Here is a 21,848-nt window from a genome sequence, read left to right as displayed (position 1 = left end):
ATTGACTACAGAGGGAGCTTAAGGACAGCCTCTGAGATTAACCTCTGACCCCACCCACAGGGGTGGTGGGTGCTGAGCACTCCCAAACTGCATGAAAATCTCTGAATCAAAGGTGTTAACTGTTAACTGAGAGTGTATCACTAAACTGCAGCATAAGTCACAATAATGGCTGTTACACAGTTTTGTAATTGCTGCTAATAACAACCGCAAGTATATTTCTGGATTTAAGATTAGACTATTTTTCATCTCCCTTGATGAAGTCTCTATAGACCTGTAGCATAAATGCTACAAAGTAGGAAGGGGGATGCCTTTTCCATTGCCTTTTTCTTACTCTGTTGTACCAGTTTATTGCGACCCTTATGTGAAAGGTTGCAGGGCACCCTGCACTGAAAAAAAATTGACTGGTCTTTTTCTTTTGCATGTGAGCAGATAGAGCAGTAGCTTATTTAGGGAGCTTTCCTGATAAGACAGCAAGTAGCAATTGTGATAACCCAGGCCCAGTTCAAATTCAGCTACTTACAAAACAGTGTTTATCAGAGGGAGTGTATGTTTTGTCTCTGAGACACTCAGGTACAGAGGGGGCGTGATGGACCCCTGTCAGCAAAGGAGGACAGAAGCAAAGAGAACAAACGTGGCACTTCATTCCCAGCTAAGGAGTTGCCACCCCTTTTGGCACTGGGAAGTGTCCTGTTGAGTCAGTAGGACTACATGCACAGCACTCATGTAAATTGTTACAGGACTGAGATATTACGTATTTTAGGATCATTGCATATTATATCATGAGTCTCAACACAATTTTCCATGCTGAAAATGGGCCAGTTAATGTTTGGAATATATCCAAAATCAGGTCCTGAATTCAACATAAATCCTTTTTAGTATCTCTTGTCAGATATACTAAATGTGTGTGTGTGTGTGTGTGTGTGTGCATATAGATATAGATATAGATATATGTATGACCTATATATTTTTATATGTCAGATATTCTTGGCTTACCTTGCAGCCAGTTCCAGCAACCACCCAGGCAAACCTATATTTGTGACAGGTTTCTTCAGTGCCCCAGTCTGTGTCCTTTCTTGTGTCTTTTTCTAATACACATACCGTTTTCTGTTGTGTTGATCTTTATGCCAGGGATTCTATTCCCACTTTTCAAACCCACTTCTTCCCAGAATTTCTTCCCATATCTTCTAGCCCCACAGAAGTTTTAAGACTATTTACAACAGTGACTCCATGTAATTGCAGACATTATGGACACGTTTCTTCTCAGGTAATCACTTCTAAATTCCAGGTCAGCAGTGTGAGTCCTAAGCCCAAGGAAAAAGTGGAGGAAACAAAGAAAGCAAACAAGCAAGAAATAAAAGAAAGGAAGGAGAAAACAATAGGATAATATTGCCTTGTGTTACATCTCTTTGGCAACTACCTGCACCACAAATGCTTTGAGGAGGAATTGGAAGCTGGTTCACCCTTCCAGCTGGAGATTCCTACGGCATCAAGCACATCCCTGGGCAGCCACTTCATCCTACTGAGCCCCACTGTGCACCCTGAAGCAGCACCCACTGCACTTGACCAAGGTTGAACATCTAGATCCCAGGAGCATCTCTAGTGAACTGTAATGAGTCATAAAAATTTTAAAAATCAATGTAATAAAAAAGCTTTCAGCCAGAAAGCCCCCACATAATTATACAGGTGCAGAATGCTTTTATTAGGAACACTAAGGTTTTAAAATTTTATATCTGGGGGGGAAAAAGTCTGTATCTCAAAATGGAAGGGTATGAAAGTGAATTATCATTATGGAAAGACCTTTGCTTTTCCTCCATTCCCAACATAAAACACTTTTCTCTTACTCTGCCTCCAGAAAATCCAGTAATAAACACCAGTAATAAAAATTCTTAAACAGCTGTTGATTAACTGAAAATAATCTTTTTAAGACAGATTTTCTGGGTTTGTTTTGGTCTTGCAAGGCTTTATGTAGTCAAACAGAACAAAAAAAAATTGTTACTGACCTTTTCAGATCCAAGATTTCATCTTTTGCTCCTGTGGTAGAAATGGTGTGAAGCAGTAAGTGAAAAGTGTTAACTAAGAAAGCAGAGACTAAATAAACACAAACAAAAAACATTCTTTGCCAATGGAGACAATAATTTCAGTGATGATTGTGTAGCAACAAAGCCTTCTGTAACTCAGGGTACCCAGCAAGAATGGAGATATTTATCTGTAAAAGATAGTCTCTGTGTGTATGCATATTTATATTTAATGTCAAATCTCATTTGACCATAAATGTAATAATCTTTCTTCAGAAATGCTCCCAGTGAAGATTTTATAATAGAATTGTGTTTTACTACAAGATTACAGGGCTTTTTTCTTCCATTTGGGTTTCACTGGAGAAAATTAGTACCAGCTAACTAAGAAAAACAGAGAATCTCATGTAGGCAAATTCCCACATCACCATAAAAAATAAAGGACAAAAACCTGGATTACTACTTTGTGAGAAAGTTTCATCCTGAACAAGAGGAGGTAATTTTGCAAGGCAAGGGATGAAGTGAGTGTGTCTCTGTTCTGTGTGAGGGCGACTATCATGTATTTGAGTTTTAATCACAAGTCTATCCCGTGCAAGGGCAGAGGGATGATGAAGTGCAAAAAGGCTTTGAACTTCAGCTGTAGTAGTGCACCAGATCAGCTCTGGGGTCTTAAAGGTCTCAAAGAGGCTTTGTGCTGCTAGTAGATACTTGCCTGCAGACATCTCACCCCACTCACCTCTGGTGGTCCTCCTTCCATACAGACCCACCTAACGAAACACCATTCCCAAAAGTTTGGAGCACAAAGTGGTAGCAGAACTTGGGTCTCTTCTACATGAAGTCCTCTCCATTCATCTAATCCATACATAACAAACCAAAAAGGTCCTAAGACCCTGTTCCAGGAAAGCAACCCAACCGAAAAGAATGGTTGTAAAAGCTCTGTTCCATGTTTATAGGTCAGTCAGTATCTGAGGACAGAGGTGGGAAGGACACAAGAAATCCAGAACTGTGTCTCCAGCATGATGAAGCTTAGGGAAGCTAAGCATGACTTGACACAGTCCTCGAGCAGCTCACATTTACTGACAGGATCAGTACTTCCTCACATGGAAGTACAAGAGCATCTTAAAACTCTCTCACTACCCTGTAAGCTAAAATTGTAACTAACTTCCAAGCAGCATATTAAAAAGGAATTAACATTTTTCTTTTGTAATTAAACAATAGTGAGTACTTGGTCTCCTTTCCAAGGATAGGATTTAGGTTTTTGAGTCCATTAGTGCTTTGAAGAATGTACTGTCAGTTTTTATACCTTACAATACTTATTTTTCTTCCAAACAATTTTAGAAGCCTATATCAATCTTCTTGTCTTGTAAAAAATGTGAAGCATCTCCCTCTTTTGGCAGTGACTGATGGAAAGGTTTTCATGGAGTAATTAATTAATTATTCTAAGATTTTAACTAATAGTTGGACACAGAAAAAACCACTCAGAGAAATTGGAATGCAGTTTCTTTTTTCTACTCTTGAGTCTTAATCACTTCTCACCAAACACACACACACACATTAAAGTTACTGTTAAACAGGTGAGCATGACAAGGCTGGGAATGAGGGCTTACCACTGCATACCTGATAGTGTAATTTTTAAAAAAATCAAACTCTTCATCTGTAATCCATCATTGTGTCAATGTCACACAGGTTGAAATAACTGTATACTGAAACAAGCTGCTTAAAATAACTGAAAAGTGCCAGGAAATTGGGACAGACAGGCTTTAGTGGGCACAAATCAAAGAAATGTTTCCTGCTAGATTCACTTTCTGGCAGACCTCTTTCCTACAGACTAAAACTTTTTCAGAATTTACAGATCTGTTCATGTGACAAGCCCCACTTACAGCCAAAAAAAAACTAGTATAATAAAGAGATACCATTATATACTTAGAATTAATTTAAGAAACACCAGAAACCGTTTCCACAACCAAATGAGAACACCATGCGTCTGTGTATTAGTTTATTTAATTCTTTATCGCCACTAAGAGCAAGTAAATTACGCTGATACAATTGGTAAACATATACATTTGCTAGAGCCCCCCAAAATCCCACAGAGCTAAAGGAAATATCAAGGGATGTTACAGGATTAATTCTTTCGTTCTACAATATGGATATATGGCTTTCATACAAGTTTTAAAAAATTGAAAGGGTAACACACTGCTAGCTTACAAAATCAATATACAAACTGGAAAAAAAAAAGGAAAAGGAACAGGAAAAGAAAATAACCCATAAGAAGATATCATATAGCACTGGTTTAATAGATATATACAGAATTAGAAATCCATTGAACATGATATTCAGGCTTTGTTATTTTGACTTTAATTTCTCCTTTCGGTTTACCACTCAAACTACAAGAATTAATATGATTTCTCTCTTACTGTTACTTTTCCATCTTATTTTACCCATTTTCCTCACTGTTTATTGGCAGAGAAAAAGACTTTTCCTGTCTGTGTTTATTTGTTCACAATTAACTGAAGCAGTTCGTCCACTTCAAAGCTTTGAGCAAAGCCCTTGTGTGTACTTGGTGTGACAGAAGAGAACATCACTGTGATAGTAAGTCCTTTTGGCCATGACATTGGCATGTGTTTTGCATTTCCCTTGGACACAGCTATCCTTAAACTGAAGTGCTGGCAAGTGGGAAGAAATCTAGCTCTTCATCCTACTTGTGTATCCTCACTTAAACAACAGCTCAGGGAAAAAAGCTCTTTCATTTCAACCGCAGCCTGAAAATGTGGCAGCAATGGTCATGATTCACATTTAGAGTTATGCATGCACCTTTCTAGAGTTTTCCCCTATGTATGAAAGTATATATAGTGTGTATATATATATATATGCAGTATGCATGTGTGTGTATTTAGAGAGCTGCTGTGTCTGATGCTGACATCTGCATTAGGTGGATTCTAGCTCCAAGCTGCAGCCTGTCTCTGCTTCAGGCCACCTCAGCAACCACAACACACTCTGGACTATCACAGCCATTTCCTCCAGCTGTGAAAGTCTAGATGAACTACATGATTGTAATATGGGGAGTGCAATGAATGATAATAAGAAAAGTTAAATAATGTCTTGTTGCCAGATAGAATAGAGCGAGGGAGTTCAAACAGCAAAATTAATTGAATTAAACTGTCTGTGGATAAAACAGCCCTGCAGAGGCTGCCCACTTTCCTAGCTTTCCATCACTGAATTCAGGGTTAAAGGTTTTGTACAGTCTTTAACTTTCAATGATCTTCTGCAACTTTCAGTGATCTTCTGCAATGGGAATACTTCTGCATCTCCGTTTTTAGCTCATCAATAAATCCACTCTTTGGACGTGTTTTCAGTTTTGTTGCGGGTTTTGTTTGTTATCATGGGTTTTTTAAGAAAGGAGTCAAATCTGTAGGTAGAGCTTATATATATACAACTCACTCAAAGCCAAGTGGTTTAAAGGCTAGGAGATACTTACAGAGTTCTTTACCTATCTGGGACTCCAAGACATCCAAATTTAAATGGCAAACTGCAGAAAGGGCTAAAGGATTGTACAATCCCACCAATGAGATAATAGCTGAATATAGCTGAATTCTCATGCTTTCTCAGATTCTTGCTCAGTTCAGAGTGATGAGGCCACAAGACAGACAGTCATTTGTGAAGAGTGGCAGAAAGGGGCCATTAGGAAAATTATTCGATTTCAGCATTGTTTAGTTTTGGTCCAAAAGCAAAGTTTGATGCTCCTATGAATGAGATTACCTACATCTTCTCCATGGGTGGAAGAGGCTCTCTTCATGCTCCATACCTGCTCAGGCAAGTCTTTCACTATCCCTGAAACTCTATGCACCACAATAACTTGATAATAAAAGAGGACAGTGGTAAAGGATACAGCTGCTTGTCGCTATTTGTCTAGTTAAGGTGGTTTTCTGTTTTCTGTGTTTTTTTGTTTGAAGACAGACACTCCTGCATCAATGTCTCTAATTTTTGAGATGATCATTTGATCATTTCTGTCCCCTGGGAGCCATGACAATTGTGGTCAAGTTATGAGGAAAGTTTCACCAGCAATCCATTCTCCTAGTGAATCCAGGGACTCTCTTTCTTTGCTCATTATCATACTTCCTTGTTCACTGTCATACAGTGATTAAAAAGTTGCTACTGCATCTTTTAATTTCAGAAGGACACAGTTGGAGGAAATGTGTGGTATGGGCTTCCTGGGGCTGTTTTGCAACAATCCAGGAAGACATGGAGAATATAGTCTCAAGGATGAGGAAAGATCATCAACTTCCACAGAAGTTTAACTGAGAAGAAGAGTGCTTTAGCAGAATTGACAGAATAAATGCTATCAAAATTATGGAGAAGTGTGGGAAGGCAGGCAACAGGTATAATCTGTCTCTGCAAAGGAGAGAACTCAGTCTCAGCTTCAGAGAAGTGCTGCCCTAGAGAATTAAAATGGACTGAATACAATACACCTCCCCCCACTGACATACTGCATCCCTTCTGGATGATTTGGGAGACATTTTTCATGTGGAAACATGAAATCCCACTGCTGTGGGATATCAAAATGGTGTCCACCTCACCAATATATTGCGTTAGAAAAGTGGTGAGTTTACATTGTTAATGTTGCTGCAGTTCCTAGACTTGAGGGAAAATTAGGTCGTTGTCCCACCCTCAACATTGACATTAGCCTGTATACTATTGTCTCCTTTTGACTTTGTCTGCACTTGAACACTTTCTTTTGAGGCTGAAGTGGGACTTTACTTCTCTGTAACACTTTACATTTGATTCATTTTCATTAAGGCACAAATCAGGGAAAGCATAAAAAAACAAATGTGCCAACCAGGACTTCTGCCTTTTGCATGTAAGGAACAGGGAATAAAAATTTGTATAAAATGCTCCTGATTTCCTATCTCTCTTTTCTTAACCGACTCTCCAAAGCTGCCTGCATGCATTTTGTAATTGTTATTCTTTCATTTCTTCTAACTTTCTCCTTTGAAAAGCAGTTCAGCCCAGAATGTCATTATGGAATTAGAAGATGAAAATCAGTAAATTACAATTTAGTATCTACCTGCATGTACAACAAACATTTTCCCTTCCTGGAGCCTTGCCCAGAAGTTTTGCTGCACTTAACAGACTTCTAAATAGGCCAGGCTGACCTGGACATTTCTGTCAGAAGACCAGTCTAAGTCAGAAAATGTCCCAGTCCTCAAATACTGTTTTAAATCAAGATATAGACAGGCCTAACTGAAAGCAGCATTGCCTCAGCTTAGTTAAAGAGAAGGGAGATAAACCCAAATATATTCAGGTTTAAACTCACTGGAATCCAAAATCTGGATGCAGATTCATCCATAGCTGATGTTCAGCAACTCACCCATCTCTTTTATAATAGATCTGAACACTCAGAAAAAGGCTGTCATTTGGGGGTTTTTTATCACCCCCCCATACTCCATTACAGCTGTAGCAAATGAAGATGTAAACCACTCCTCGAGAGGGACATTCATGAAACAAATTTCTGTCCATTAAACTAGGTAAGCAACACATCTATGCTAAGTGATTTTTCATTGTGATAGGATAGCACCAAGAGGGTAAACACGGTTTTCATCTGAAGTAGCTGCTCCCACAGCACTGTCAGACCAGCTTGCCCTCCTAAAGCAGGGAGGGTAGAAGATTAGAAAGCAAATATGGAGAAGTTTCAGAATGACTGAAGTAGAAACTGATCAAGATGAGTGGGAAGAGGTTTTGTTCAGAATGTTGCCTTTTGCTTTTTTGATAATGTCACTAGTGAAACAAGGGCTCCTTTTAGGTACTGGGAGCCTCCTTTTAGAGCTGACCTGACTGACCTATTCAATCTTCCTCTGTGTTCTGTCATAAATTACTTTATCATCTCTTGCATAGCTAGACATTCCACTGAATGTTTTCTTCTGGCTTATCGGAAATTTTTTTCATTCTAAGCTTGTAAACTATTACTCTAATTGCTGTCAACAATAAGATGCCAATATAGATATGAACATATGTGGACAAGTCATACATAAGAAATGTTCTCCTATTTCACACCCTTTGCTGAATTTTCTTCTGGTCCTAACATGATATTTTTTGTTTTGTATCCTTGTTTTCTGTAAACTCTCTCCATGAAGGCTCTATGCCACCACAGGAACCTGACTGGCTTCCTTCAAAATCTATTAGGAATGTTCCTTTAACAAGCCAGATGGGCAGTTAAACAAAAGGACCACGAGGCATCAGAGGAAACACAGGGGAATTTATTTTCTTTATACTCACTGAGGTGGAAATAAGAAGTCACATCTAAGATTTGCTAAACAACAATCAAAGTGTTGATCTCAGCATCATTCCCAGTTCCTGCCAGCTCCCTATGAAACATGGACTAGATTAACCAGTGTGAGACAATGGTGCAACAGTGTTGGCACTCAAAGTTGAGCCACTTCAAGTGAACTGATGCAGCATGTAGACAGACAAACCTTTGGTGAGTGAAAAAAAGTTTCCTTCTCCCTTTGCTTTCAACCAGACCTACCAAACCATTAGTTTAAGTCTGAGGCACAAGCACAGGTAGACCTGATTAGACCATGAACAAACCAAATAGCACCCAGAACCACCTAAATATGAGCCTTTATGATTTAGATTTGGTCATTGCACCTCCACCATGTGTGGGGGACACTTTTAACTATACCACAGACTCAGGTATGTCTAACAGCATGGTCAAAATAACAAGGACATCAACACAGACGGCAAAACACACCCAAGGAGTCTGGGAAATTGTGAGGCTAGTCAACTTTAAGCTATGTGCAGCCTTGGCTAGGAGGCTTCAGGAGTGTTTGGGAACAGAAGGACTTGCCTCACTGTGAGTCCAGATCAGCCGTACCCTCCGCATGAGAAAAAAGAGGGTAAGCTCTACAGTTGTTACAATTCTTTCTCATAGAAAAGGGGAGTGATGTTAGTATGAAAAGAAAAAGACTCTGCTTGTCTACAGGCTAATCCCAAGAGAGAAATGTGATTTACTCAGATGAACACAGCCAGCTGCAGCTTCACTGAAGTGAGTGGGTACCATGCAGGAGTACAGGGGAGACTGCTTCTCTTGACCAGCAGGCAAGCTTGCAGCCCACACAAGCAGCAAAGCTTATTTCTTGCTGCTGAATATTAGCATTTAGAATTCTGAAGTCTGATTTTGAACTTTATCTGGGCACTGAAATCCCTTATGTTTCCTCTAAAAATTTTGGTCTACTTGTTGTCAGCTTGTTAAACAGCCCTTTACTTTGAGACAGACCAGCCATTTGTCAGATCTTTTTTCTACTTTGTGACTTCCCTTAGGATTCAGAATCATTTAAATCAGGTAAAACTGAACAAACTGAAAAACAGCTGGTTGTAATTTTTCTCTTTTTTTTCCCCTGCAGACTATATTAAAAAAAAAAATCACAACTAATTTTATGTTGACTGAGCTTTTCCCAAGGGTTTTTGCTTATATAAAAGTGGAAGAAAGCAAAAAATACTTGCTTTGTATTTCCCTTCTGTTTTACTGAAAGATAAACAAAAAATTATTTCATTCCTCTTTGTTTCAGGTCCCGCAAATTGTCCCCTTTTTGGTCAAAAATATGAACTACCTCTGGTGGTTTTCAAACAGATTTCTCTTTTATTTCCCACCAGACATCCTGGTTTTTAACCAGCTATAATTAAGATCAACAGGAATTTTGCCACTGATACAAAAGAGAGCCGGGTTAGGCAGAATCACAACAATTTCAACTAGATCTTTTATGAAAATTATTTTCCCCCTTCTGTCAAAATGAACAAATAAAATACAGCATTTTTCAGCTTTGATAGGTGAAATGGAGGACACCACCATCCACCAACACTGATATGCTGAAAAGTGGAAAGTTTTGTCGTCATTCCACTTTGAAAAACCATTGCTAGGAAATCATGAAAAAATAGGACTCTTTTATGTCCAGTTGTTGAAAGATTTTAGATTTACTGCCAACATTCAAAATATGGTTAAGGAAAGGAGTGTTACTGGTTTTTACCTGTAGATGGTGACATTTTGGAATGAGCATTAAGCACACACCCAAGAAAATCCCATACTTGTAAATACTCAACAAAATGCCCCCATCCTTTCCTTAAACAAACAGTTTCATACAATTATGCAGATGTAATCAGATATTAAGAAACAGGACTCAACTTTTCAGATATAAGGTCCCAATCTTAAATATAAATGCATCCAGCCAGAGTGCTATGTTCACACAGGGTACCACTGGCTTCAGCAGAGCCCCACACAGGCTCAGGTTCTGCTTGCATGTACTACCAGACTGAGACCTATGGCAAGACTTTAGAAAAAAAAAATTAAAAACCTCTACATTTTCAATATACAATAATTTTCTAAATGAGTTTGGAGTCCTTTATTACAGGCCTCTAAAAGTTGTTGTTAGGGTTATACATTAAAAATACTAAAGTAATATAAAAAAAAAAGTGATTTTTTTGTGTGTTTGCTTTTTTCCTTCTATGGTACCATTAAGCTATAAATAATTTTAGGATAAGATGCCTAGGTATAAATGAAACTGTTAACTAATCATGTTTTCTGATGTCCCTTTCTCACATTGCCCAGGTTGACTCCATTAATCCAGCATCTTCTCTTGTTTCTTGCCTTCCTTTTTCTTCTTCTTGGATTCTGTCAAGATAACAAAAACAATAAAAAATTAGTGTCTAGCAGGCACTGCAATAAATTTCATGTAACAACCCGTGGAAGTTCCCCTTTTTTTTTCCTCTCCATGCACATGAGAATTGTCTCCTCATTTTGAACAAAGAAAGGGAAAAGAGAAGGAAAAGAAGAAAAATAACAGGAAAGTTGAGGCAGTAGAGAAGATGGAGAGGGAATTGCATGTTCAGTTCAGAACCCTCCCTATGTGAGGGGCTGACCCTGTTTGGCATGCAAAGCATTGTCTCAGGAACTTGCTTGGAAAATAAGAAAACAGCAGGCATCTCCTGGAGAAACCGGGTCATGGCTCAGTGGAGAGTGGGAAGAAAGCATTGCACACACAACCCACACATATACCCTTCCCCTGCCTCCTTTCTGTCTCATTGTGAGCCTTTGGCTTTCTCTGAATGTGTGAGCAGCTCCAGAGCATGAGGAGAAAGCGCTCTTGTTTCTCCAGCTCCTCCACTGCCAACCCTTCCCCGTTCCCCTGGGAGAGACACCTATGTCCACTCGGGAAGCAAGGGAGGCAATGGGATCTTGGTCTGGGGTCCTGGGAGCACAGCCTGCCCAGCCAGCTTAGACTGATGGGATGAGCAAAGGAATAAGGAGCACCTGCTTCTCTAATTAATTTGGGGTACACAAGGGAAAGATGGGAAGGCACAAGTAAAAATTTGCATCTTGTGCTACCACCTGCAGAAACTTTCACTGTACTCTAGGGTAGCGTGGTATTCGACAGATAAAGGAAATTCACAGGAACCTTGGAAATTAAAGCAAATTAAGAGGATTAGGTACTCTTGTGTCACATGTCACCTTGTAATGGGGAAAATAACAGCTCTCACTGGGAACATGAGTGAATCCCTATTGATACCAGCACAAACCAGAACAACAGGTACCACAGAGAGATGGAAACAAAGCTTCTGTGAAGCATCTTTCCTGGAACCAGAACAGCAAGCAAGCAGACCCAGGTTTGCCTAAACCTGGATATCATTAACCAAACCAAGCAAAACTATCATAGAATCATAGAATATGATGAGTTAGAAGGGATCCAGAAGGATCACTGAGTCCAACTCCTGGCCCTGCAGAGGACCACCCAAAAAATCACACCATGTTGCCTGAGAGGGCTGTCCAAGGACTTCTTGAACTCTGGCAATCCTGTTGCCATGAACACCACCTCTGTTTAAATAACAACTATCACCTTGAATGAGAAGAAGAGCACTTAGCCCTTAAGGTGGAATTGTTATTTTTAAATATTCTTTGCCCTCTGACTCATTTACATAACATAATCTAGGAATCACCAGTTGTGGTAAAAACAGCTTGTTTTCATTAAAGCCAAGGCATCTACACCAACTTCTTTCAGGTATGGATAGGGCCAGGTACCTTCAGCAGAAGGCAAATTTAGGCTACCACATTTTGTTGTTTTTGCTTTTTCCTAGTGTTTCAAACCAACATTTTTTTTCTTCACCTGTTACAACAAAACAAAAATTACTTCCAATAATCCTTTAGTCAAAGCAAACTAAAATACTTGTTTAGTCATATAACCTGCTCTAAAATCTCTTTCCCTTAAAAACTTTGCTTAAATTTCAAAGGGATAATAATAATTTAATCTCAAAGAGATAATTTAGAAGAAAAAGTAAATTTTTTTAATTGAAAACTAATTTTTCCCCCCTGCTTTTGAACGTATATGTGTGCTTGCATGTGCATCTGAATGTCTGTAGTCTGGAGCTATTCACAGAATCTGACAATATTTCATAACCTGTCATTAGAAAAAGTAATCTTTCATTGGCTTAGTATCTAATTTGCTTTCAGTTACAGCTTTTCCTCCACCCCTGCAAATTTCCTGTATCCCCCCCCTCAATCTCTTTTACCCACATCCTCCACTTCCTCTGATTTTGCCTCTCTCTAAGACTGACCCTCCTGGATTCTGTATTGATTTCACTCTCCCTCATACTTTTTATTCCCCACACAACACCACTTTCTCTGAAAGAAACAGTGGCATTTTATCAATCAGACCAGCACTGGAATCTGCAACACTTATTTAGACCCAGCACAAGCAGCAGGGCACTATACAGACTTGAACCACATTTACTAAGAGCAAAGGAGACATATAAATGCAGGCAGACTGCCAGCAGGACTCTGCAGAAGAGTCCAGGAGAAGACTGTGGTCTGGAGTCACGTGAATGCACTGGCTCCCCATCCTCATTGACCTGCGGTACCAGACAACCCACTGTTCATCTATTTGTACTTAATGCCTGTGGGTCCACATCTCTTCCTTTCTCAATTCTTCCCCTTTGTCTTCCTTGTGGTAATTTGCACATCATCCAAACTGCCAAAACCATCTACCTCCAAAGACAAGTGACTCAGCTCTGGGCCTCAGCCGAGTAAAACTGACATGAGCCAGATGGAATTCCTCCCTCATTAAAAGTACTCACACCACCACAGCTTCGTCTTTCAGACAGGTAATCTGGATTGATGCACAGCATATTTGCTCCATGAAATGACATGAACACACACAATTGTGGGAATATTTAAAAAAAAATAAAAAAGGAAACTACCCAAATATTTCTCAGCCTTTAAGTTCTTTTATAATTCCCACCACAGACACCAATATCCATGTGCTGACCCATGAAAATGTTGATGTTCATATGTTCATTCACAAGTCTGTTCACAGCTATACTCTACCTGTTTTGATTATGATCAGGCTATGGTATGTCCATGGCTAACAATGTATAAAGTTGCTTTAAGATGCACTTTGCTCATGTTTTTTCATTTCTCTTCATACTCTTTGCATTTGTGTCATTCAGGCTTTTATTGTCCTCACCTCTGTTCACCCTACGCTACGATTTCTACTTTTATGACAAGCTGCTGGGTCACAGCCACACTGGGAACCACATAACCCTGATGACCTTGCCAGTGCTACCCTCCCCAGAGTAACCAGGAATGACTGAAATCACCATGCTCAAAAGGCTGACAAGTTCAAACAATGAGAGTTATCTGCCAGCTCATCAGTCCCAAACTCCAGCATCAGCCATAGCCATTTGCCAGTTAAGCTAGGGGAAGATCTCCTGGTACACTGTCCAACAGTCCCCTTCAGTTTCCTGTTCCATACAGGAAAATTATCAAAATTCAATTCAGGTTAGCACAGACTGGATGTTAAAGCCTTCAGTTCAGCCATTTCCTACCAGGCATCTTAACATGGCCCCATCAGAAATTACAGTGACTAAGCAGAGCCCACTGAGACAGCCTTTTTAATGGAGAAGCCACAAAGCTGACTCCACATCTCACTGGCACTGCAAAGCAGTGTGACCCCAGCAACACTCACCCCTGAGCCAGAGGGGAGCAGGAAAGGCTGCCCAATAAGCAGGGACTATTCTGAGCAGAACCCTGCCATTTTCAGGAGCTTTGGGCCTACAGCAGCCTCCTTCACCTCACCCACCCCATTGAGTGCGGTATTTCCACAGGCAGAGCCACAGAGCTGTGCACCAGCTGTCCTTTGCCTTCAGGGAATGTGTTTGCTGCAGACAAGCACTACCAAAAATATAGAGACACACTATGGTAAAAACTCAGGTTCACACCAGCCCACACAGAATTTGAATCTAAATCTACTCACTGCCCTATTTGCTTTCAAGTTAGGTGGCCCACTTGTGCCAGACACCAGTTGGTGATATCTTTATGAGCTATCTATGGTAGAATTCAGAGTCCAGAGAGGCACAAGCAAAGCAGAAAGAAGGATGAAAATCCTGGATTTCAGAAGAGCAGATTTTGGTCAGTTCAGGGACCTGCTAAGCCAGGCTAAATATCCTGGAGCAGGGCACGTGCAGAGAGCAAATTCCAAATCCCTGGTAGTCCCTGCAGTGTGCAACATCCAAGCAGTGCACAGCCACTCTGCTCCCCTCTGGAACCAGTGCACTTCCAGCAAGATCAAAACCAAACAGCCCTGTAGGAGCAAAGTGTGTCAATGCACAGGCACTGGATTATCTAATCCTTCATCACCAGAATAACCCTACTAATAGTCACAAGACTTAGAATTATTCACAGGATTAAAAACTGGTCATGGATTAGCAACAGACCCACTTTCTGTGGGCCCAAGATGACCAGTAACAAAAATTCCAGTCAGGTTCTTAGTGAGTAAACAAGTTAATTTGATTAGCAGAACTTTCTCTATGCAATTTGGAATTGCAGCAGTCCTCTTTAAACAGTCATCTTTATTCCAGAATCTCATTCTTACTATGCAAGCAGCAAATGAAAGTAATTCAGTTGAGCAGGAGCCACACACCATTTGAACCAGTCTTAATGTATAAGGCACAAAAGGGAGGTAATTACATTTTAATGGAACTCAAGCTTTGTAAACTGAGATTTTCAGGTCTTTATTTTCATTTATTGAAAAGAATGTAACAATTCACTCATGGCACTGCTGAACTTCTGTGCATAAATATCAAGCAATGTCCCCAAAAGCAATATAAATAATACAAAATAGCAAAAGCTGTGCTGAGAGAAGGTTAGAGTAAAAAAGTTCCACATCAGATTTTCAAGATGCAATTTTCCCAGGGCCTAGCACTCATTCAGTCTTACCAAGCTCAGAGGAAGGCATATTTAGAAAGGCCTCTCTACCTTTCAACTGGAGCAAATCTTCCAAAGCACCAGGTTTCTATGGTGGTCAAGGGCAACGGTGCCATGGGGTGCAGGGAGCTTCTAAATTTTGGGGATAAAATGCCTGTCCCTGTGGAATGGAGAAGTCTTAGCTTTTGTATAATCAAGGATTTTATACCTTGGAAAAAATATCTCACAGAGATTCACACTCCTGTCTAGGAACAGAAACTGTATTATCCTGTGATTTCCAGGACTGTAAAAGTACCTGGATTTCTGAAAACCATTTAAACATAGTACTTCTATTTCTTATAGAGGAAGAGAACTTTTCATGGCTATCTAAATAGTTTTCTTCCTTTTTTCCTGTACTATATACAGCATTTATGTATTCCAAATGGTTTAAGAAGGAAAAACTAATAAAAAAACCAACTTTGCTCCCTAATGAATTCTTTTGAAAAGCCTCTTTGAGAAACCCAGTTCTACTGGATGGGGGAAAAAAGCAATAATCTACCAGCTGAACAGCAGCAGAAGGCACCTCTCCAGTCAATGACCCTGATGTAACTTTTACTTCATTAATAGATTAAAATTTATTACATCACTTATATTTTAGCCTGTGCTCCTTACCAGCTTTCTCTAGTTATCTGTGTTCCTCAATTTCTTCACACTCCTCTCCATCAGGTTTTTTTCTGCTTCTCACTTTGCTAAAGTTTTGTTTTGGATAGACTTTCATTTGTTTCCAGCTGAACGCAACAATGATTTGATTTAGACCTAAAGGCTGCAGCTGCCCCATTTAAGTCAGAAAGTCATGCTGCAAGGTGTGTTAGGAATGGGGAATAGCCAGATTTATGCTGGTAACAAAAACTAACATATCTGACAAAGGAATGGAACCAAGTCACCATTCACAGAAAATGTGTCAATAATTTTTCTTTCTCATTAGCATTGCAAGAAGAAATAAATGTAGAGGAAAAATAATCCAATTTGTTCTAAAATGAGCCACAAAACTCTGAAATTATCTTAGACAGTCAGAAACCACTTCTTGAATCTGACATACTGATGTAAGACCTTTAAACCCTTTTCTTTAACGTCCCAACTTAAACTAGTGAGGAATTACAGGGAGCTTTTAAGAGAGAATTTACTGAAACCAAGGATTTTCATCAGAAAGGTTTCTCTTTGATGATTTTCTTCCTTCAAATATTTGAGAGAAAAAGTTTCAAAACTGCTTATGCAGAGGCACTCAAAAGACCACAAAGACACACACAACTTCTGACTTTGTTCAATGGCCTAATAGTCCGAAGGCAAAGAACATGAAAGTTTCATCTGATTTTCTTTACATCTATGTTAACCCTTAAGATGTTAGATCTTAAGAGTAAGTATTCAGAAGATTGCAATGAATAAACTTTTCAAATCAAGGCTGTTTTGCAACTGGAGTCTGCTACGGGGGTCTGGCTAACACTTTTTGAAGTAGTGCACTTTGCTCTTCCAGTTGGCTTCTCATCCGCCTCGGGTACATTCACACTGCTGCTTGTGTAGGGTAGGGACTTTCTCAGTGTTCTTCATCATGTTCTGAGCTCAGCACAAGAGGGACACAGTCCCATCTGGCTCTTCAGCCCCCTCCCTGTCCATGCTGTACACAAGATCCCTCTTAATGCCAGCAAGACAGGTGCAAGCACAGGCTGATACATTTGGGGTTTACTCGCTGCATTCACATGTCTGCAGGAGACTGCTGGAGACAGAAAGCTTTAATAATCCATTGGAACTTTAGTATATACCTATACAGAAAAATAGTTGTGGTCAATAGAGACCAATAATGTCAATAGAGAACCTATTTTGTTCAGTTAGCTCTTGAAAACCAGGCACATGCCCTTCTCAGCTGTGCTTTCTGCATCTGCCCCAGATGAGCTCTACCGCTGGGGCACAGGACATGGGGCTGGCTTTAATCAGTGCTCACCACTCTGCAGAGTTGCCCGCAAAAGTTTTGCAGTAAGCACAGACAGAAGGAAAAATAGAGATATGGCAATGTGGAAAATGAGATGGAGGGATAAAAAAGAAGGTGGGGGGAAAGAGAGTTTGAAAGGAAAGGAAGTGAATAAATAGAAAAGAACAGAATGGAAGGAACAGGACTTTCTGTGTCACTGCTGGGAACAGTAATGAGGGTGAGCATTTGCAGATGGCATACCTTTTATCACAGCAAATCCCATAGCTTAAGGCATTTTCATGGTTTAAGGGCACTAACTAATGCCAAGGAGGCTGGGCTGCTCTTATGAGCCAAGAAAGTGAGGCAATGAGCACGTAACAGAATTGACACACACAAGGCTATTTAAGCTTTCACCCACAAAGGTCTGCATTAAACCCTAAAAGAAACAATGTTAAATGAGAATTCGTCAAATCCAGTTCTTCATATTTTGGGACAGCATAGAAAAACAAAAAATAATCTGAAATACAAACCAAGGGGTCAGAAAAACATGGATATTAAGGTTTCCATGAAACACCCCAGTGTTTTTCTTTTCAAAAACACCTATGAAAGCTGCAGAACAACTAAGAACGGCAAAATATTTAGTTTTAAAAAAAAATTTCTTCTCTCCCTCTCCTATATGCATTTCCCTCTCCCTGGAATTAGGGTTGTGTCAATCAGATTGATATTATGCTATGATCTGACAAGGCATTCAAATTATTTATCCAAACAGTAAAATTTTTCACAGCTACAAAAGCAATCTCAAGGGAAACGACAGCACAAAGCCTCCAAGAAACATAAGGAAATGGAAACATAAAAGCAACCATTAAAAGACATCCAAACTTTATTCGTTATAGGCTGCACTGGCAGCTTATAAACAGCTTGAGGCTGGTCCACACTGTGGACCATTGTGTTTTGTTTTTCTCATATAGCTTATTCTCATTCCCACTGAAACTGAGAAACATAATATTTCCTTCTGTCACAGCAGCAAGGAGCCAAGTGACAGAATCACGTCTCAGAGTCTAAAGTTACCAGTGAGTTTTACTTCACCTTGAAACACAAGCCTTGTCCTCAGACTACCACTGGGAAACACAACCAAGCATTTAGTGCCCAGTCTCGCCCCTCTGGACCACTGTTTCTTGTCTTGGTTTTCACGTTTCCCAGCACCATAAGGCATAAATTATTCATGGCAAAACTGCTTCTCACAATGTTTATGCAGTGCTTAGTACAATGGCACCCTTTTTCGGCTGGGGCCTCTGGGCACTCATGCAATACAAATAATCATGATGATAGCAACAATAATAACAGCCAGCTATGCTTTTCCCACTGGCCACACACGTCCAGTGTCCTGTCCCACAGAGCTGAGATCACTGTATTCCACTACAGGCTCCTGGTCAGTGCCAGGGGTCATTCTTCAGTAAACCTGTCTCACCCTTTAGAACAAGAGAAAAACCTCCCAGTTTTACCTTTCAGGTTTTTCTTTAACTATTACAGCTGTTTCCTAATATGAGAAAATCCCTCATTTTTATAACTAATTAGTTTGAGCAGATTCTATTATTCTGCCTCCTGTAATACTAATTATTACACTAGCTGCATGCCTGCACGACTAATGAGTTACATTAAAGCTGGGGAATTCTAAAACCTACAGAGGGAGATCCAGCATGACTGCAAAGCCAAAACAGGAGACACCAGCATCTTTTAAACAATACAAAATCACAGTCCAAACAAGTAATTTCCACTCAACAAGTCTATGTCCCCTCCTGCTGCTTTGTGCTGTTGCACAAAGGCAAAGTTGAGGGAGAGCATCCCAGAAAATGCAACTTGTCCAACATGCAAAAAGAAGTGGTCCAGTTTCATCAGTGCAGCACCCAGTTTGTCTGAGGAACAAATGGAGAGAAAGTCACTCACACACCGCTGTCAGCTCCTTGCAACAACCACCAGTCCAGTCATCCTGCCAAAGCTGGTCAGTGTGCTCTGGCAGCACACTGCAAGTAAAATGTTCCCCCAACAGGTAGGAATCTGCCACTGGCATGCTCAAAAACCACAGGCTGTTTTCTGTTCCTGTCAGCAAAGTAAAGACAGGGACACACCTGCTCATTAACACAAGTCCACCTCTATGGTTTGACAAGAAGCTTCCTGAGAAGACCCAAGATAAAATGGTGTTTAACGCTGATGGGAGTCCACTGAGATGACTGACATAAAACCAAGGACCCTGATTAAAGACTGAAGTTCAGACACTCATCTTGAAGTCAATTGTCACCTTCTGATAATTTTATTTACTTGATAAATGGGAGCAGCAGGTACTAGCTAACATGCCTGGACCCACCACTGATACTTAGTCGTTCTGGGAAATCATTTCGCCTTTCTGACTTTCAATTACTACTTTTCTTCTAATTATACTTCCTGAGCTCTAAGGAGTGATAGCAGGATTAGCTAATTGCTGCCTGTAAAGACATACAGATAAAAGAAACAAGGTAGGGCAGATTATTTATACTTCACTCAACTCCGAAGTAAAACTTTTCAAATTATATGAAATTATTAAAAATATAGAGTGCAGTTCATTTCATCCATGCAGTAGCATGTACACCATGCCAAACACAGGGAATTGTACTGACACCTTGCTATGCTCTCAAATGCTAAACGTGATCTGAATTATACAGAAGAGATTACAGCCATTAACAGCTCAGTTAGGTCTTGCCTTTATGTGAGAAACCTTTCCAAACATTGCATGTTGGAGGATGTGATCTCTGGTCGGCACCCCAATTACTAAAGACAACAGTGGTGTGAGCAGTGTTAATATTTGCCAACCTTAGCACATATTTTTCCAGTGTGGCAAGGACTGAGCTGAGCCATGACAAAGTAACTGATAGATGTGATATACTGTAAATTGATAAAGAGTTGGGAAGGAAGATTTATTAAAAAGAACTAAATACAGCCAGGTGAAAAAGTTATCAGAAAGGAGCATAATTCAAAAAAATGGAGGGTATATTGTAAAAAAGGCAGGCAAACTGCTTATTCTATTCAATTTTATCTTAATCAGAAGACTAAATATCTGAAAGTACAACAGTTATGGGGCGAAAGAGAGAAAGAATGAGAGTGACGGAAAGAGCGTAGGAAGAAATAAAGCCCATCAGGCAACCCAGCTCAATGAAAAGAAATTCCTCCTCTCTTAGCAGTTCAAGAAAAACGTTTCCTGAATCCTGACAATCCTCCATTCTTCTGCTTTCTGGCTGGCTGGAACCTGAACAAGCATCAATCAAGTTTGGGTGGGTGTGAAGCTGGCCAGATGGAGGATGTCGGAAGCGTTTTGTGCTCCTCAGTGCAAGCTGGCCATTAGAGCAGCCACTTGACAGAAGTGCCCGAGTCTGTCACATCTGTCAGGACAGTTTAGGGAGACCTTCAACATCACCAGCGTTGCAGACACTGATTACAATATGCAATTGTGTGTGCTAGAGAAGAAGTGCCTGCCTCCATTGGGATTTTTTGATAAAATCATCCTTTCATCCTTTCTAGACTTCGTCACAGGCTTTCTCACGACCTCATTTGTGGACCAAATACACAACAAACCATGGTGCCTGGGACATCACTATCACATTGCTGACTATCACAATCTGCCTGCCTAAATGTACAGTATTCAAGAAGGAAAGATGTTTTTCATCCTGTGTTACCTACACTTTAACACAGCAGCCCAGGACCAAGCCACTGTCTTCCAGTCTGAGAGCATGTGAGCAAAACTATGGAGAAAAGAGCTTGTCAGGAAGCCAGGTAAGATTAAAATTCCTCGTTCATCATCTGCTCTCATCCTTAAAAAAAGTTGTAATCCATAAGACAGCTGACATAGACCAGTTGCTAAGAAGAATTTTTTTAGTTTCCAGAATAATGGAGAGTGCTTAAAAATGTTTTAAGCTCTTCTATGGATGATTACTAAACATAAAAGAAATCCATAAAAACACTTAGGTTACCAGTTTATGAAGAAGAAATTGATTCCCAAAGTTTATGAGCATCTCCTGCTTTAACTTAGCACAAGTTTTGTCAGAGATCATAGAAGTCCTGGAAAACCAAACTATATTTTATCAACAAATCTGTAAAATTATAAACCCTGAGATCTTTTTTTGCAGGTATGATTTTCCTTTCTGTTAAGAATAGATCCTACTCCTATGAACAGCAGCAATTTTTTAAATCATTAAGTGAGAGGAGGGAGACTCATCCTATCAGCAAAGCTGCCATATGTTGATGGGCTGGAAAGGTGGATAAGCAACAGTAGAGCAGCATCTACATTTAAGATCCATCAACTGGCCTTTTCCTCAAAGAGCAGAGAAGGTGAGGAAGAACTTCAGACACCACATCCCATGAAGGAAATGTGTCAGGTGAAATTTGATGCACAATGCTTCATTGGTCAGGCCTAGACAAGATAACCTGTCCTACCCACACAATTCCTGGAGTTCTTAAATAATCACATTAATTACTTTTTCTTTTAAATTAGGGAGAATTTTGAAGGTCTCAGATACTCCCCATGCAAACAATGATCAAAATTAAAATTATATTTAGCTAATTTAGTGAGTGTAATTAACAATAAGAACAATGAACAATAAGTGGGTGTCCTCTGTAGAGGACG

The 21,848-nt window shown here is 39.9% G+C and overlaps 1 protein-coding gene across 1 annotated transcript in view; it reads right to left on the bottom strand.

Annotated features, from left to right (window-relative positions):
* Positions 1 to 3,995: 3,995 nt before the first annotated feature.
* The window catches only part of PTN (pleiotrophin), a 77,443-nt gene continuing 59,590 nt past the window's right edge, over positions 3,996 to 21,848 (bottom strand). The window contains exon 5 of the mRNA XM_041487509.1: positions 3,996 to 10,671. Within this exon, the coding sequence (XP_041343443.1) occupies positions 10,619 to 10,671 (53 nt within the window). The 3' untranslated portion in view covers positions 3,996 to 10,618. The remainder of the gene's footprint in view (positions 10,672 to 21,848) is intronic.

Source organism: Pyrgilauda ruficollis, unplaced genomic scaffold (assembly GCF_017590135.1).
Source record: "Pyrgilauda ruficollis isolate IOZ18807 unplaced genomic scaffold, ASM1759013v1 scaffold80, whole genome shotgun sequence".
NCBI lineage: Eukaryota > Metazoa > Chordata > Aves > Passeriformes > Passeridae > Pyrgilauda > Pyrgilauda ruficollis.
The sequence above is the reverse complement of the archived record's forward strand: the minus strand, read 5'-3'. Positions and strand labels throughout refer to the sequence as shown.